The sequence below is a fragment of the Hordeum vulgare genome, chromosome 4H (assembly GCF_904849725.1).
Source record: "Hordeum vulgare subsp. vulgare chromosome 4H, MorexV3_pseudomolecules_assembly, whole genome shotgun sequence".
Lineage (NCBI taxonomy): Eukaryota > Viridiplantae > Streptophyta > Magnoliopsida > Poales > Poaceae > Hordeum > Hordeum vulgare.
Genome location: NC_058521.1, coordinates 466,096,824 through 466,114,959, shown reverse-complemented (window position 1 = coordinate 466,114,959; position 18,136 = coordinate 466,096,824). Strand labels below are relative to the sequence as shown.

At 45.9% G+C, this 18,136-nt stretch overlaps 3 protein-coding genes across 4 annotated transcripts; 2 read left to right on the top strand and 1 right to left on the bottom strand.

Moving 5' to 3' along the window:
• The first annotated feature begins 455 nt into the window (after positions 1–455).
• Positions 456–2,295, top strand: LOC123448986 (E3 ubiquitin-protein ligase CSU1). The gene is made up of 2 exons (XM_045126047.1): positions 456–875; positions 1,518–2,295. Exons 1-2 carry the CDS (start codon positions 637–639, stop codon positions 2,191–2,193), a joined length of 915 nt encoding a protein of 304 aa, XP_044981982.1. The 5' UTR covers positions 456–636; the 3' UTR covers positions 2,194–2,295.
• A 592-nt stretch (positions 2,296–2,887) lies between these two features.
• On the top strand, positions 2,888–4,783 carry LOC123448985 (photosynthetic NDH subunit of lumenal location 1, chloroplastic). The gene is made up of 8 exons (XM_045126046.1): positions 2,888–3,043; positions 3,144–3,240; positions 3,337–3,420; positions 3,610–3,683; positions 3,814–3,936; positions 4,048–4,119; positions 4,267–4,363; positions 4,445–4,783. The coding sequence occupies exons 1-8, from the start codon at positions 3,011–3,013 to the stop codon at positions 4,552–4,554; spliced, it is 690 nt and encodes a 229-aa protein (XP_044981981.1). The 5' UTR covers positions 2,888–3,010; the 3' UTR covers positions 4,555–4,783.
• A 431-nt stretch (positions 4,784–5,214) lies between these two features.
• On the bottom strand, positions 5,215–14,739 carry LOC123448984 (ABC transporter B family member 6-like). 2 transcript variants are annotated; one of them, XM_045126044.1, is made up of 13 exons: positions 13,917–14,739; positions 13,184–13,216; positions 12,708–12,815; positions 11,970–12,024; positions 11,718–11,893; positions 11,418–11,618; positions 10,956–11,215; positions 10,565–10,875; positions 10,265–10,485; positions 9,846–10,186; positions 7,865–8,652; positions 7,514–7,755; positions 5,215–6,802 (listed from the first exon to the last, which is right to left on the bottom strand). In XM_045126044.1, exons 1-13 carry the CDS (start codon positions 14,319–14,321, stop codon positions 5,573–5,575), a joined length of 4,371 nt encoding a protein of 1,456 aa, XP_044981979.1. In that variant the 5' UTR covers positions 14,322–14,739; the 3' UTR covers positions 5,215–5,572. The 2 variants fall into 2 exon arrangements, with proteins under 2 accessions (XP_044981979.1, XP_044981978.1); XM_045126043.1 differs by lacking the exons at positions 12,708–12,815; positions 13,184–13,216 and having other exon boundaries at positions 13,917–14,738.
• Positions 14,740–18,136: the final 3,397 nt, after the last annotated feature.

Genomic DNA, 18,136 nt, shown 5'->3' with positions numbered 1-18,136 from the left:
GCACGACACGAAGGCTATACGGGCCGGCCCGTAGGCACGCTAGGCTCGCTAGCCTATTAGTTTTTTATTTATTTTTAGGCTATTATTGGGCTGATTTTGGCCTGTTGAGCTGTTTATTGGATCTATTTTAATATATTGGGCTGTGTTTTGGGCCGATTTTGGCCTATATTAGGTTATTTTTTTATCTTATATATATAAAAAAAATAAACGTGTCGTGCCGGCCCACGTGCCCAGCCCTCAGGCCCAGGCACGGCCCGTTTAAATTGTGCCGGGCCGAGCCCATGTCGTGCTGGCGTGGCGGGCTGGCGGGCCGGCCTGTTTAGCCCGGCCCGTTTGGCCAGGTATACCCATAACTCAAATGACACGGGCCGGTGAGAGGACTGACAGACTCGCACAAGACCCAGCCCGACCCAGACACGGAACCCAACCGAGCCCAAGTCCCAGCCCGATCCGCCCTTCGTCTCCACTCCACCAGATCAAACCATCTCCTCGTCGAGTCCTCTTCCCCGTCAAATCTAGGGTTAATACTTGGACGACGCACCTCACAGCAGTACCGCATCGCCTTCCTCCTCGCGCCCGCGCCCGCCCCTCCCGCCCGCCTGCCGGTAGGGGAGACGAAGGCGGGGGCCAGCGAAGATGCCGCAGCGGCACTCGAAGAACAACAACGACCTCGCCTTCTTCACCTACGAGGAGAAGCGGAAGCTCGGGTACGGCACCCAGCGGGAGCGGCTCGGCAAGGACTCCATCAAGCCCTTCGACGCCTGCTGCCTCTGCCTCAAGCCGCTCATCGACCCGCTCGCCTGCCCCAAGGGCCACACCTTCTGCAAGGAGTGCATCCTCGAGTGCCTCCTCGCGCAGAAGAAGGACATCAAGCGGTACCAGCTCGTCTTCTTTTTTTCCCCGATTCCTTCTTTCTTTAGTCATCCCAGCACTGGTTAATTCTAGGGACTTTGCAATTTATTACTATCAAGGATTGTGGAATTGGTATGTTTTGTTACTAGCTCAGAGGCAGTGCGGGCTTAAATGCGAATTCCTGCTCCTAGGGTTGTTGCGTTCCTCATGGATATGGGGCTTGTTGGAATGATCGTAGCTTGCCATTTTCCTTGGTACTATGAGAATTCTTTTAGCACGGTGTTTTAGTTTTGTGGCACCGGAGGTAGCACGATGAATGAATCTGAGGTGCCAATCGAAATTCGATCCTGGGACGGGCGTTTGTGATGGTACAGTGTTTGGACTGGTATTGTTATGTTGCTAGTACTAGTTATAGTATAGTACTCCCTCATAAAGTTAGTACAAACTTAAGTCACTTATTTTGGGACGGAGGGAGTAGTATTGTACAGGCTTATCCCTGAATTTCAAGATAAAATGGTCTTCCTTCATTATTGGATTTCTACTAGTATATACTAGTGGTAAATTATCTGAGTGTTGCATGCGAAATTGCTATACTTGCCCTTAAGTTATCTGCTTGTTCAACCAAATTAAAGGTATGAATTTCTGTGTGTTTTTCCTTCTTCCAGCAAGCTTATTGCTCATGACTCCCAGAAAAGGCAAGAAAAGGAAGAGGAGGAGGAGAAGCTGACGCTGCAAAAGTCTAAGGAGTTGGATGCTTTTGATCAGCAGAATCATGGAGCGGTCCCCCAATACTATGATCGCAGTGGTTCCCAAGACAAGAATGGTTTTCATGGAGCCAACAGTGTGAAGACTACCTCCTTTGAAGAGGAAGCCCTACGCACGATGAAGGCGTTCTGGCTTCCGTCAGCTACACCCGAAGCTACTGTCAAGGTAGATGCTCCTTCTACTGACACAATCTGCCCTGAGGGGCAGGAGAAGCTCAAGCTGAAATCACTCTTCCCTATTTCTTTCACTGAGGAGAACGCTCGTCAGAAGAGCAATAAGTCAGTGGAGAAAAGCTACATCTGCCCCAGTTGCAAGTCCAATCTCACAAACACAATGTCCCTGGTGGCGATCAGCACCTGTGGCCATGTCTTCTGCAAGAAGTGCTCGGACAAGTTCATAGCAACAGATAAGGTCTGCTTAATGTGCAACAAACCATGCAAAGAGAGGAATTTGGTTAATTTGGAGAAAGGAGGAACGGGTTTCGCCGCGCATGATGACCACCTTGAGGCAAAGAACTTCAAGCATTTAGGGAGTGGTTCTGGCCTAGGATTGGTGAAGCCTGCTCCTAAGGCGTAGACTTAAATTATGTAACTGCTGTTGTATAATGCTGCCAGTTATCGTTGTGGCATGAATATATGTAAACTGGATCTTTTTAAGGTTTTGATATCTTTTTGATAAGTATGATCTGGAACAAGCGATACTCAGGTTTTTCATCCAGGTGATAATGTGCTTGCGGTTTTGCTTCGATGCAGTATGTTCTTTGGCGCTTGACTGTCTTACCAATTTTCTGTGTTGTCACACTGGAGATTTTGCATGAGAGCAGATATTCCTCACCTTGCAAATATGTTTTCACACTGGAAATTTCCTATGTTTTTCTATGTTCCTCACCGTAAGAGCAGATATTCATTTTCCTTGTACCATCATGCTTTGTTCAAATTCAGAACTTGGGGCCTCTTTGGAACTTCTGGAAGAATAGAAAAAACTATACTGAAAGAAATCTGCAATCCTGCAAATTCTTTTACCAGTGCTAAGCAGTATTGTAAAATACACAGGGAGTAGATCACTTTGCAGTGAGATGGGTTTTGCGTTTCTGCAAATTCTGTGGTGAGATGACTTTTGCATCTCTACCGATTATGTCTCCATGTATGTAGTTAAAGAAACCTCTTGTAATGGAAATGAATGGTCCCCTTTTTGTCAGCCGGTGGCCGGTACAAAACAAAGAAACAAAAGGTTATGAAAAGGATAATGGAGATGCTGACCTGTCAGCCTTGGCCTCCACTCACGCACACAAGACTTGGAGAAGCTTACGGACCACAGTCCAGCTCCAGCAGCAACAGATAGCCAACCAAGCTGGGGTAAGCCTAGCTAGGATCAGAGCTCCGCCCAAGGTGAAATGGCAAGCCTGCAGAGCCTGATTTCCAAACAGGTATGTGCTTGAATGAACCCTGTAATCATCATACTTCTCTTGATTTCTATCCTCTACGACCTTCATCTATGCCCGACTTGAAGTTTGGTGTTGCCTTCAGTTGGTCGCGCCCAACTGTACAGTTACTGCCAGGCTGAACGGGGCTCCTCCGTCGGTGGTGAACGCAAGCTCGACCGAAGCATCCTCTGATGACAAGAGTAATTCTCGTGTTCTGTTTATCTCGATGTGTTTTTCAAGGTTGACAAAGAAAAAAAAAATTGTTGATAGAACCTCTCTTCTTCCTGACCTTATAGAGGTCACCAAAAGGAGATTGGCATTGCTTGGTGCTGGAGCTTTATCCACTGTCCTGCTAAACAGCCGCTCTGCATATGCTGAAGGTATGACCATTGCGACTGTTGTTCAGGGTAGCCAACATGTAACTCTGCAAGTTCTCAACTTGTCAAATACTAGCATGCAGGATTTGTGAGGTACTCCCTCTGTCAACTAAAGTAGTAGTAGTGATCTAAACGCTCTTATATTAGTTGACAGAGGGAGTAATACTTACTGGAGTTGTTCCTAGATTTCAGAAGTACCAAAGAACTACCGGTCTTACGTCGACGCGAACGATGGATACTCGTACCTCTACCCAGCTGATTGGAGGGTAATTTGTCAAGTGTACTAAATCAGTCTGCAAGAAGAACCCAAATAAGTTTTTGTCGAGGTGAACTACTACTGTTGATTCCTATGGATTTCACATAACGCTTTTTGCTGCCCCGGGCGCTTCATGACAGGATTTCGACTTCTTGGGGCATGATTCAGCGTTCAAGGACCGTAATGTGCAGCTGCAGTCTGTCCGTGTGGCCTTCATTCCTACTCAGAAAACAGACATTCGTGACCTAGGTCCGATGGATGAGGTACCACTTGGTCTTTCGCCTGGTCTCCTGTGTTTTTCTTGGCTTTGTAAGGCAAGGCAGCACTTTGGACCTGATGTTGTCCTGTGACCATTTTGCTTCATGTTCTGTCAGGCCATCTTCAATTTGGTAAACGAAGTGTACGCTGCCCCGAACCAGATACCGACGATCTATGAAATGCAGGAGGTTTGCCGTCTCATCCACTGCTTGCATTGCAATTTTTAGTCGTCGAATCTCATGGACCAGCCGTAGAAACCCCGACCTGCTACGCTTGCAATGCAAAGATCGGGAAAATGATCGGTTTCTTTGTTTCGTTGTGCTGCAAATTGGCAGCGCACGGTGGATGGCAGGAACTACTGGACGTTTGAGTACGATCTGGAGGCGCCGGGCTACGGCGTCTCGGCGTTTGCGACGATCGCCATCGGGAATGGTACATGTTCATGGGGATTATGATCATATGTTTCCCTCTCCCGTGGACACGAAGCTGACTTGCTGGTGTTGTTTCTGGCAGGGAGGTACTACACGCTGATCGTGACCGCTAACGAGCGGCGGTGGAGCAGGCTGCGCAACAAGCTCAAAGTCGTCGCCGACTCCTTCAAGATCTCCGACTTGAACGCCTGATTGGGCAACCTCTTCATGTCCGCCGGCTCCACTTGCAAGGCGCGCGAAACTTTGGTGTCACGGCCTGGCCAAGAGGAAGGAACCATAGTTTCAATTCAAATAGCACGCTGTATCAAATAGCATCATCCTGCTCGGACAGCTATAGCCCGATATTTAATAACGTTACCTGACAATTATACAGTCAAACCACTATAACATGGCTAGCGGCACAACAGCAGGCCATTTAAAATTTTGAGGAACCCAACCAATCTCCATCGTTCATACGTCGGGCTATTGAATGCTTTGTACAAATCTACTCCCTCCGTTCCTAAATATAAGTCTTTCTAAGAGTTTCACTAATGAACTACATATGAATGTATATAGACATATTTTAGGGTATAGATTCACTCATTTTGCTCCGTATGTAGACATCTAGTGAAATATCTTAAAAGACTTATATTTAGGTATGGAGGAAGTAGTAGATTCTACGCAAGCATCCAGTATATGCATTAATTAGTGGTCAGAATTTTGTTCCTTAAAACCATATTGAGGAAGCAGAGGGAGTATGATTCATAACTCACTCTGGCTTCCAGGGCGTAATTGACTAACGGTCTGTTGAATGAACGAACTACAATTCATACAATCATTGCCAAACAGGCACATTCAGCAAATCACCAAGGATTTAACCTAGTATAAGAACACTTCTCTTTACACACACCTCAATCATCAAATCGGTGCATTACAAAGGTGAAATGAATCGAGTGCGCATAGCCTCCCAAAGAATGTTTGCAACTCATATATTACAACAATTACAATGCCCTCCCACCAAACTTGCTAACTATTTCCAGGATAAAAGTTCCCTACAGATTCAACACAACTAGTCATCTCAATCTCCAGTCGAAAATTTTGTCAAGACCAGGTCACCCTCCTGCGCGCCAGCAGCTCCAATCACAGAGCTACGTGGCTGGACTGAGAACAACAGGGGAACTTGGCCATGCCCTAACATAATTTACACCTAACAAACCCAACATTAATTACATTAGCCTAGCCGATGCTGGCGAAGGCCCTTGCCAAAATGGGGCTGCATCAATCTAACATACAGACCGTTCAGGTCCATCAGAGAGTCATGGGTGCCCTGCTCAACTATCCTACCACCATTTAGGACAACAATGTTATCCACATGCTTCATCATCGCTGCCCTGTGCGCTATCAGGACCGTCGTCTTGTTCCCCATCACCAATGTGTCAAGAGCTTCCTGCACCACTCTACTTGATTCAGACTCGATCGCAGAGCTGGCCTCATCCAACAGCAATATTGGTGCGTTCTTCAAAACCACTCTAGCAATGGCAATACGTTGCTTCTGCCCAGGTGTCAGATCAACCCCTCGCATTCCCACATGAGTGTCATAGCCATGTGGCAGGCTACTAATGAAATGATGAGCATTTGCTATCCTTGCAGCTTCCTTCATCTCAGCCTCTGTTGCGTTGTGCCTTGCATAGATAATGTTCTCCCTTATTGTTGTCGAGAAAATGACGGGCTCTTGCTGAATTAGGCCCATGTGGCTTCGTAGCCATCTCAGGTTGAACGATTTCAGATCCCGGCCATCCAGCAGAACTTGGCCAGACATTGGGTCATAAAATCTCTCAATCAAGGAAATGATAGTGCTCTTCCCGGATCCTGAAACACCGACCACTGCAACTGTTTGCCCACCGCTCACCTTAAGATTAAAATTGCTCAGCACAAAGATTTCTGGACGAACTGGATAGGAGAAATCAACATTCTTGAATTCAATGCTCCCATAGACATTGGGCGGTTTCAGGCCAGTGTTGTCATCAGGATCAATCTTTGGCTCTCGATCAATAATTTCAAACACTGAAGTGAGAGACTTCCGCCGCTTGAGTATGTACGGGGCAAGCCCAAAGGGCTCCACCAATGCAAATGATGCAAACGAGAATAGAATGTACTGTTTTAATCCCGTGGCTATTGTCAGGCGCTGCTGGTCCACTGAGGTGGCAATGTACCACAGAAGGAGGGCATTGCAGGCAAAAAGAAGAAATTGCGAGAAGCCAAAACCAAAGCCTATAGCCAACCCGTGCACAAGACTTTGCTTCAGTATCTTACCAAGGTGTAATTTGTAGAGTTCCATTATCTTGTCTCCAGCACAAAAAGCAACTACAGTGTAAATGTTGCGGACTGCATCTTCAAGTACTAATGAAGCCTTTCTATGCATCTCCTGGATTCCTTTTGAGAAGCCAGCAAGCCATAATTTCTGTAAAATAGTTTATCATATCAGTTTAGAACATGCCTATTCGCACCAGTTCTAACATAAAATACCCAGTATCAAGTTACTGAATGCCAAATTGTGAAAGATATGTATGCAGTTCAAGATTAGTGTTGCAAATTCAAGTGTTTAACAGATCAGGCCATTAAATAATTATACGGACACTGTATTATTAGGGAATACCAAATATGTGGCCATAGAAAGAGAGTGCAAATCGTGTTGATTATTGACAGGAAAGACCATTTGTAACAGGATCAAAAATATCTCTAAGGTTTGAAATGTGCACTGACCCTTAACAGATAATAAAGATCATATTTGCAAGATGAGGTACATGCTAGAGCCACATGTTCAAGTGACAATTTTCCAAACCATCCAGGGCCCAGTGAGTTTGCTTTCTTAGACTTAGCTTGTATGGGTCCCTTTTAAGTTTTAAGTTTTAACATCCAAGGTAATATAAAAATAACCTAGGCAACACTTGGACCAACCCCAGTATATTTTGTGTCCGAAAAGGCCCTGTGTGATACATTAGCATAACCTTGCTTCTATTTAAGGTTTTCAGATCCAAACTCTTATAGTATACACAAAAATGCTCAATGATCTCGCAAACAGACACCAGAACTTCCGTTAACATGCCAAAATAGGCTATCAGACTTTTGAGGTGATAATATAGTAGACCAAAAATCCTTAAGGCTGTATTACCTGTGCAATGGCAGAGATAACAAGAACAGGTAAAGTTGCAAGTGCAACAAGCGCCACACGCCATCCCAACAACATTCCAATGAGAAGAGCTACAGAGACTGCAGCAGTGTCTTGTATGAATATGGAAAGGCGGTTACTGAATGCAGCACGGACAAATGTAGCATCGTTTGCCAGGCGCATGGAGAGTGTATCAGCACTGTTCTCCTCTTTGTCAAACCATCCAGCCTCATTGCGCAGCATTGCTGTGAAAGAACTAAATTAGTGTGGAATTCTAGAAGATCCAATCTAACTTCACAACTGCAGCAGACTGCAAAAAGAAAAAACTCATATATAAAGGCACAGATAGCATACCGGAGAACATCATTCTTCTTATACGTTCAGTCATCTTCTCCCCCATAATTCCAAAATAGAAATGTTGCAACCAGTTCACCAGCACTGTAATAACACCCATTCCTACTATGAATAAGCACCACCTGTTCACTTCACGCTGCATGTCACTAACTTCTATTTGATAATATGCTGACACTGTAAGTGCTATTGTGTAAGCAAGCAGTGGATTAAATGAGCCAAATATAGCAGCACCAATTGTGCCTAAGAGAGCATAAGGCCATTCAGCAATGCTAAGTGCTGTCAGTCTCCAAAATGATGGTGGCTTGTGATGTTGCAATTCATCAGGTTCACTCTGTTCAGAACTTGTATCATCCCGTTCACTCTGTGGTCTACTAAAAGTTTGTGAATGTGAACGCTCATTCTTCGGATCAGAAGTCAAAAGAGGAGATATAGGCGAGTCAGGTCCTGCATTCTTTGAAGATTGCCGTTGTATGGGATGGATGTCAACTTTCGGAAGGTTGGGCAATTCCATTTCAAAACTGTCGTGTCTCTTGATAGATGGTGCTCTTTCAGTTGCAACTAAAGGTATTCCATTATCTATAGTTTGTTCTGGAGGTGGGCTTCGATCCTTTGGTGAATCATGGGAATTTCTGGTGGTGTCTGACCGCCAAAACTGAAGCATGCCATGTGTTCTTTGAAGAGAAGGTGATTTTGCCATCTTAGGAGAGGATGATTCTTGAAAGTTTTGGCTGATTGGTGGATCCTCAAATTGGAGTGACTTGCGCTCCCTACTATTCTTGGTAGGCATCCTGAGAAAGATTGACAATAAATATAGTACCTCTGGTTAAATAGTGCAAATCTAGCACAGCTGGAACAAAGTAAGAACAACCAGGTTAATCGATATTTCTTCAAAACAGTAGCTGGATGCTCACAGCATTCAAGGTATACTTAGGAATCATTGTTCCAAATATCGGCCAGTTAATCGGCATCTCGGTCAGATAATCTCTACTTGGTGGGTCACCGAATAGCCGATTAACTGATTTATCGGTCATTTAACTGATTTATCAGCCGATTAACTGGAAAATTTGCCTATTTATCCCTACTGAGCACTTGACCGATATGGTACAAGTTGCCAATATCCTGAACATTGTTTAGCATAAAAACAAGTATCAAATCGTTCAGGACTGGACAGAGTTTTATTTCTTATAATTGTGCCAGACACAGAAGCCTTGGCTAGTCTAGACTGAAAACAAAGTGATACTGAGGCCCCCTTTGTTTGGGCTACAGATTTTTAAGAATCGCTTTGGATGTGGATTTTGGGAATCTGCAGCTAAAGATTCCTAAGAATCAGAATCCAACTGTTTGTTTGTCATGATTTTGGATATCTGTAGAAATTTTGAGAGATGTGAAATGCCTATAATGACCATGGCGCTAGAGGTCGCTCTCTGTCAGGGGCAGAGCAGCTGGAGCTTAAAGGTCGGGCGGAGGATCCTGGGAGGCGGGACAACTGGAGCTCGAGCTCGGGCGCTGGGTGGAGGATGCTTGCCGGAGGTAGGGAAGGGGCCGAGGCACGCGGATCCATCCTTTGGGCACCAGCAGGAGCAACACAGGTGGATCCGCTCGGGATGGAGAAGAGGTTGGGGTGGAGAAGAACGAGAGGGACAGGGGGCTCGGGATGGAGAAGAGGTCACGGTGGCAGTTCTGTCGTAATTTTGACTGAAAATAGGGGCAAGTGCTCAAAACGAATCGTTTTCTTTTGTGGGAAGCTGCAGAATCTATGGAATCACCAAAATCGCCGCTTCTGGCTTTGCTTGTGTGCTAGTTCATTTTTAGAATCAGATTCTAGGAAGCTAGATAAGAATTTGGTGTGTTTGTTTCAGATTCTGATTTTAGAAGGCCTAGAATCTGAGAATCAGAAGCTGCAGCCCAAACAAAGGCCACCTGAATCTAAACTAATGCAAACCCACTCTTACTAGGAAATTGTCGAGAAAAAACAGCTTACCTCTTAGGAAGTTTTGTTGCTTCCTCACATCTCAAAAGCTCAGCATAAAGGCCATCCAAGTTTAGCAATTCATCATGTGTCCCCATTTCAACAAGATGTCCCTCCTCCATTACAGCTATGTAATCAGCGTGTTTAATGAGGCTAAGGCGCCTAGCTATTATAATGGTCGACCTTCCCAGCATGAGAACATCTAATGCTCCTTGCACAGCCTTTTCAGCTTCAAAATCAAGTCCTCCAGTGACTTCATCAAGCAAGAGAATAGATGGACTCGAAAGCACAGCACGAGCAATAGAAATTTTGATCTTCTGTTCATCAGTCAACGCCATACCAGCTCGACCAACCTAGGGACGTAAATAAAATCAGAGGGATAACAAAATGGACTGGAGCATCCATGCCTAATTATGTGGCACTGCCATTACCTGTGTTTCATATCCCTTTTCGAGTGAACTGATGAACCCATGAGCATGTGCTGTCTTGGCTGCTTCTTCTATCTGATCAAAGGTAGCAAATCTTCCATAAGCAATGTTTTCGCGGATGCTCAAACTCAGCAGTGCAGGTTCTTGTGTAACCAGACCAATTTGGCTTCTTAACCATTCTACTTTCAAATTCTTGATATTTTCCCCATCCAGAAGGACTTCCCCTGAAAACATAAAAAGAACTGTCTTAGCAAATGGGGAAACTAGGAGATGAAAATCAAAGATTCTTCTCAATGATGTTACCTAATGTTGGATCGTAGAACCTCTCCATTAGAGGAATTATGCTGCTTTTCCCTGAGCCATTTCTGCCAACAAGTGCAACAGTTTTTCTGGCTGGTACACTGAGAAAGAAACCGCTTAAAATTGGAATTTCAGGACGTGAGAGATAACTGAAGTACACGTTTCTGAATTCGATGTTCCCCTGCACTTGGGGTATAGTGGTCCCTTCCAGATTGGTGCTTGAAGTTGACCGACTTATCATCTCATATAGCCTATAAGCAGCAATCCGCCCTTGCTCAAATGAATAGAAGTTTGTAGCTGCTTGGTTCAGACCACTAAAAATCAGGAAAATATATTAGGTAAAGACACTCTTGATGGGGGGAAACATGGGAATGTATAGGACTACGTTGCTTACAGGCCACTCAAAATTACAGCAAATAAAGCTACCACAACTTGACCACCATCAGCTTTCCCATGAGTAATTAGGTGTCTTCCAACCCAGAGTTGCAAAGCACAGGAACAGATGGCCAGTCCATAGGTAAATCCAAGGCCAATTCCTTGGACAAGACTTATCAAAATTCCATATCTTAGTGTTGCTTGAAGTGAGGTAGCATAGGAGTACTTTGCAAGAGTTTCATTGGTAAAAGCATATAGTGTCCTGATGTACGAGGTGGCCTGCACATCCACATGTTTTTGTCAAGTAAAATCAGAACCAATTATATCTGGACATTTATTTATACATGCTACAAGAATATAGTGCAATGAACAATACAAAGAGTGGAGAAATAGCTGATCTGGGAAACAGTGTTCTCAATGTGGATATCTGTATCCAAATGCGCAAGAAATAGACAGCATGGCGAAGTTCAAATGGTGAAACCTGTTCAGCAATACTAGCCGCTTCGGCATATGCATCTTGAATGTTTTCAGCCAGTCTATGGAGAAATATGTTAGATATTCCTCCTGCAGCGACAATCAAGGGTCCAGTGGCAAGAGTTAGAAGTGCTATTTGCCAACAATTGAGGAGGCCAACAATGAGACCACCGACGAATGTGGCCATATTGTGTATGTAGTTGCCTACCTATAAAGGCACTGAATTGTTAGGACAGACCAAAACGATCGAAGTTCATGCTGCGAACATATTCATACAGCAGTTAAAGCATATTCACTCTGAACTTACTTTCTCACTAATTGCTGACTGAATCAGCAATACATCACTCAGAACTTGACTAACTATATCACCATTGTTTCCATATGTATCAAAGAAGCTCATGTCTTGATTTAGCAAGACCTGGACATATTTTGATCTGATGACAGCAGTTTGCCGTTCCCCGGTGAGAATCCAGCATGATACCTCTGGAGAACCAAAAATTACATTAGGTACATACACATGCTGAGCAAGAAAGTATTTAAACAGAGGTTCTTAACTTACCTATCCATCCTGCAACAAAAACACCAGCAGCTATGTAGATGATATACAGAGCATGCTGCAAATGAAACAGCATAAGATGTGAAGATTGTAAGAGAACAAGGTATATATGGACTTGACAGTAGAATGCATTGAATAGAAGTGCTAAAACATGTGTATATACTTGCACTCCTTCAGATTAAAATATTAGTTAATAGCTGATTGTTTTAGTTACCGAAAGAATAGATTGCTAATCTAGTATAGTAATTATTAATTGAATTTCGGAGGTTGAGTTCATTTATTGGAAAAGCATTGATCCTTCTCTTCTCAACTTGAGCCATTCGTTGAGGTTGGAAATTTAATAATGAATAAATCTTAAGCAAAGTTGTTTAGTCGTCTTTTTACAACTTTTACTTTCGGCACCTCTCCCCTAGTGTACTCAAGACCTTGAAGGGGAACACAGACAAGAAGACTTCCACACCATAACCTCCTTCCTCGGTTGACTGCCTGAACTTCAAGAAACCAGACTCACTTTAAAAATTCATTTCACAATGATAACTATCGTTCAAACAGGACCACTGCTTAATCTTTCAAACAGGACTACTGCTTAAAGCCTAACAAGACCCACCACGACTGGCTCACTTGTTTAAAGGACTAATGAAAACACATTGAACTAGCTAAAAGGACATAGGCCAACAGTGAAACTCAACAAAACTGACTCCGATACAGATATTGAGGTGAGACTACAAGCCACCACCTCACCCTGCTCACTTGCTTCTCACATAGGGATCCCCAGTGGCCAGCAGGAAGAAACTTCATGTCATCTTCTTCTGTGGTTATGATCGACACTTCTTCACATGCTCCCACTATCTTCATCAGTCACCAATTAAAAGAGCAAAAAAATAAGTGCCGTTTTTTGTGGGCGCCCTGCCTGATCAAGGAAGGCCAAAATTGGTATAAATGTGATAAATCTCCACCAGACGCACATCTTGATGTATACAGAACTAAACTAATGCCGTTCCATTTACACTATGCACAAGCACCAATTCACCAATATGAGACCTAACAGAACCAGCCACGATGTGTTCAGTTTTGTGTATCCTGAGCTTGTCAGCAAAGCTAAACCAATACAACTCAATCCAATAAGGCAACCTCAGGCCCTGCCATGCTGCAATCCTCTAGGTCTGTTAGACAAACAGCACAATAAATCAATTCAACACTGCCTAAGAAATTGCAACATCCAAATTCCAGAATACAACGCCAACACATACCTGCCCTGACAAAAAAAAGGCAGGCGCTAGGCAATCACAACACACCTAGCGCTTAATGTGCACTTTGGTCAGAAAAAAGCGCAAGGCGGTGGCAAAACACACAATTAACGCCTAGCGCTTCTTTTTTCCTTGGTTGATATTAATACCTAACACCATAGGCACAAGAGCACAAAACCCGAACCTGCTGTCCAGCCGCAATCAGCCAATCACCCACAAGGCCATAGCTAGAAGCCAAGGAGAAATATCACATCGTCAAGCAAACCCGCCAACTTAGAATGTGCATAATTTCATGGCAAAATTTACATCAAAAGTTCCAAATGCACTGATTCTAGATGATATGTAACCTAAGTCATAAATATAACTGCTACGCACAAAAATTTGCAGTTCGACGAACAATTTTCAGCTGGTAAATCTTCCGAGCCCTGGTTATCAATATTGCAGGTGACCTCACAGCACACGACAAAACTAAGTATGAGCTGCTTTAGGGTTTACACATGTACTGAGAATAGCAGACAAATAAGTAAGAATTTAGAGCATATGTAGCATAAGTATAGCCAGCGCAAAAAGGTTACAAAAAAACATCCCAACCCCAGTAATAGCAAAATTAAAGAATAGCAAATTTGGCTCCAGCAATAAATACCACGTAGCAGATCCTGTTATGCGTGCAATTAAGAGACGAACATCCGAAGCATCAGCTTACCTGCTTGAATTGGTTGAGCAGCTCGTCGCTACGGCCGTGGAGAGCAGACTGAATCCGTTCAGAGTCGAGCAAATTCAAGGACCTCCCAAAGTAGTGCAGGTAGACAACGAGCGCCGCGCCGTGGGCGGCCGCGGCGAGCGCGCCAGCGGCCATGAGCGCCCAGTCGAGGCCGTCGGCGAACTCGAACAGCCTCCAGAAGGAGACCGCGGCGGGTGGGGGCTCGACCTCGTCCTCCTCCACATCCTCGTCGTCGGCGCCTTCCCCCTCCCTGACCCCGACGCCAGCATCCCCCGACGGCCCGTCCCCGTACGGCGACGGGGACTCCGGCGGCTCCGAGACCTCGGACACCGGCGTGAGCGGCTGCACGTGCGGCGAAGCCCAGCCGAAGAGCCCACTGGGCACCATCTCCTCCGCGGAACCCCTGGAGAAGCCGACGACGCCGTGCAGAGCCCTAGGATTTGGACGAGCTCATCACAACAGCTTAGCTCGGCGAGGGGGGGCGGCGGCGGCGACGACGACGAGGTTTCTTCCGAAGCAGTCGCCTCCCGATTAGATTAACCCCCCGGAGACCAATACTACCGCACAAGGAAAGAAAAGGGCCTTTTAAAATCTACTACTCGGTGGCACACGGCAACGCGAGAGAAGGCGTCGAGGAGACCCGGTCAGAGGAATTCGGCCGCGCCTCCCACCCCACGACGCAACGAGCAAAACCCTCCGACTCCGGCTCCGGCGAGCGTCCAGCGGCTGCCCGTCGCCGGCGAGGAGGCGGTCGCGGTCGCTGTCGTGTGGTGGGATTATTCTGGTGCGCGGAGTCAGTGCGGGCAGGGGGGCGGAAGGGGGGAGGGAGGGAGGCGTGTGCGCTTGACTGATTGCGGTGTGATGGGCGGGGGCCCATGCGTCGGTGGCCTTTGCGCCGGGGGTAGGTGCAAAGCAAAGCAAAGCTGGCGGCGAGGACCGCCGGGGGCCCAAATGGCGGCGTGGGGAGCCGGGCCGGGCCCCCGGGTCCCGCGCGTACGGCGGGGGTTGTGGGGCAGGCGCCGCAGCGACAGCGGTGGAATATCTCGGGGGTGTTAAAATTAGGCGGGCGGGGATTGGTGCGGAAAGGTCTCGTGGGCATCGAAGCTGGCGGGGCCCGTGGGACCGGCGGAATGAGCTGTGCTGTCTCAGCCAGCCTTGGCTTCGCTAGGGGCACGCTGGTTGCGGAGCTGGACGCGCCGTGCTTGGTTGCTTCATGGGACGCCACGGACGGACTGGCTTGTTGCGCATGGAATTTGCCTCATGTCCCTTTTCTTACTGAATGAATGCCTTGTACCCGCGTGTGAGATGTGTTAGGATGGCACAATATTCCCATGAATGCTCGTATGTGCACCAAATAGTACGACGCCGGCATATGTCGAGCAAATTCACTCTTCCGACCCACGTGACGTAAAGAATTCACAGAACGAACTCGTTCCGAAAAGATTTCACGTTTTGATCCTTTTAAAAAAGCCAGAAACCGTGGCGTTGCTGCGGCACTTAGAAACGCCAGTCTAACGTAGCGTTTCTGGTCCATATTCAAACGCCAGTGTACCGTGGCGTTGCAGTCCAAATAGAAACGCCATAAGTGATGGCGTTTCTTCTGCTTAGTCGAACGCCATTGTTGTTGACGTTCCTGGCGTTTACCTTTTGCACAGTCGCAGACACACATGCGAATGGAGTTTGGAATCTTGGGGCTGGATGCAGAAAGAACGCGCGAGCGGCATGGCGCGACGGCCTAGGAAGAACCAACAGCGGGCGACCTTGGGGCTGGCGAGACCGATACAAATTGATGGATTTGATAGAAAGAAAGAACCAGACACTCTGATCCATCCATCTCATCTCGTCTCTGCATGCAGAGAACACACATGCATCCTTTCAGATCTGAGCAAGATCCATGCAACCATATCAATGCTAAACACAGCGAGGCGAATCCATCGTTCATGTGCGGTTGTGCAAAAGGCAAAGCGTAATGTGGTAGTACTACTTGTGCTGTCGCTGTTAAGCATGTTGTCTAATCCATGTGACGCTTGACATTGGGAAGCAAGCTAGCAGTGGAAACGTCATCAATTATGGTGTTTCTAGCTCGGCCACAGACGCGAGCTAGTTCGGCGTATGAGTATGAAGCAGAAACATGAAGCTAGACTGGCGTTTCTATGTACACCAGCAACGCCACGGGTTCTGGCGTTTCTAAAAGGGTCAGATCGTGAAATACTTTCAGATCGAGTTCATTTTGTGCATTCTTTTCGTCTCGTGGGTCAAAACAGTGAAAAAAACCGCAGATGTCCGCCACAAAGGGTTCGTACGGAGTCGTCCCCTTCCTGCGTTGTGGCCGGCGATGTCGACCGCGAGCTCATGGCCATGGTTGTTTGTTAGGATATGAATATCCCTTGCTATATTACTCACGCACAGATACAACTTAGTTCTCTCTCTTATTCAATTACAATTTGGGAAGGAAGGAGAAAGGGGAAAATGGATGTCGTGTCGTGTCGTGCCTCGTCCTTGATCTATATCCGGATGACTTCACACGTCGAGTGATCTTGCTTAAGTATAGGTGATTCACGTAGGGCCCACGGAGCGTCTGTTGGGTTGTGCGATCCTATATGGTTGGCTCAGTACACGATCCCCACCCTGCGACGTTACTAGATCTGAGGTGGTCATCAGGGTAGCGGACTTGGCTGTCATGGCAGCGTTCTTGTTGGCTGCCATGGCAGCTTACGGTTGCGTTGTCCTTCACTAGGATTTGGATCGCTCGCATCCCCTTCTCCTTGAGAGACGGCTTGCCTCAAAACGGTAGATCAGTGAAACGCTCCTTTAGTTGGACAACATCTTCTTAAGTGGCATCAAGAATGTCAGGATCCGACCAGCGAATAAGAATCTCCTCCTCGCGACCCATGGGTGTTTGTTTCCAGCAAAAATTCAGCACTTCGACTAGCTCAAGAACATGTTGTCAAGGTTGAGGAAGATGTGCTCACGCCACAATGCTTGGGTTGATTGCTGGACGAAGTTGAGAAATGTAAAATACATCATGTACCTTCGATCCTTCCGGCAATTTGAGCTTGTAGGCAACTGGATTGGTCTTGTGCATGATGGTGAAAGGGCCAAAATATATGAATGCTAACTTGTGGTCAGCACGCCGCTCGACTAAAGTTTGAACGTACGACTTGATACGTCTCCAACGTATCGATAATTTATAAAGTATTCATGCCATCATTGCCTATGTTTACAACACTTTTATATGGTTTTGATGCATTTTATATGATTTATTTAGAACTAACCCAGACTGACGCTATTTTCAGCAGAATTACCATGGTGTTGTGTTTTTGTGCAGAAAATGAAAGTTCTCCGAATCTTCCAAAACTTTTATATATATTTTCTGGAGGAGATAAGCAATATAGCGAAGAACCACCGGAGGAGAGCCACCAATGGGCCACAAGCCATCAGGCCGCGACCCCCTTAGGTTGTGGCGAGATGGCTTGTGGGGCCCACGTGGCTTCGTTTGGCGTGATTCCAACGCTAAAAATTTCTATATATAGCAGAAACTCCAGAAATAAAAAATAAAACTTTCGCCTCGCCGCCGCAACTCTCTGTATTGACGAAAGACCAATCTAGAGATGTTCTAGAACCCTGTCAGAGAGGAGAAATCATCTTCGGTGGCCATCTTCATCATCCCGGCGGAGGCCATGACGAGGAGGGAGTAGTTCTCCCTCGGGGTTGAGGTTTTGTACCAGTAGCTATGTGTTTGATCTCTCTCTCCCGTGTTCTTGAAATGTCATGATATTGATGTATCACGGGCTTTTGTTAATATAGTTGGATCATATGTTGTTTGTCCCTTGTTGTGGTTGTGATGAATTGAATATTTCACTTTAAGATCTCGTTATGTTGGATTGAATATTCAGGTTTGAGAATACTTGGTGTATGTCTTGCATGCGGATACCCGTAGTGACATTGGGGTATTCAAGTGATTCACTTGATATATGTTATGGCATCAACTTGCGGATTCCGGCCACCTTGGAAATCTATGCATAAGGGCTGATTGCATGTTTTCATACTATGTTCTCGATAGAAATCTTGGGGTGCTCCTTGAAGTTCTTTGTGTTGGATTAAATATGAAGAATCTGAAATTCTTTGATGCATGTCGTATAATTAGCCCACAGATACTTGAGGTGACATTGGAGTATCTAGGTGATATTAGGGTTGATTGG

Coding starts and splice junctions, on each gene's coding strand:
- LOC123448985 (XM_045126046.1), top strand. CDS start 3,011: ATGGCAAGCCTGCAGAGCCTGATTTCCAAACAG. Junction 3,044..3,143: donor AGAGCCTGATTTCCAAACAG/GTATGTGCTTGA, acceptor TGTTGCCTTCAG/TTGGTCGCGCCCAACTGTAC. Junction 4,120..4,266: donor CGATCTATGAAATGCAGGAG/GTTTGCCGTCTC, acceptor GCAAATTGGCAG/CGCACGGTGGATGGCAGGAA.
- LOC123448984 (XM_045126044.1), bottom strand. CDS start 14,321: ATGGTGCCCAGTGGGCTCTTCGGCTGGGCTTCGCCGCACGTGCAGCCG. Junction 12,025..12,707: donor GTGAGAAGCAAGTGAGCAGG/GTGAGGTGGTGG, acceptor TTTCATTTGCAG/CATGCTCTGTATATCATCTA. Junction 7,756..7,864: donor AAGAAGAATGATGTTCTCCG/GTATGCTATCTG, acceptor GTTCTTTCACAG/CAATGCTGCGCAATGAGGCT.
- LOC123448986 (XM_045126047.1), top strand. CDS start 637: ATGCCGCAGCGGCACTCGAAGAACAACAACGACCTCGCCTTCTTCACC. Junction 876..1,517: donor CAGAAGAAGGACATCAAGCG/GTACCAGCTCGT, acceptor TCCTTCTTCCAG/CAAGCTTATTGCTCATGACT.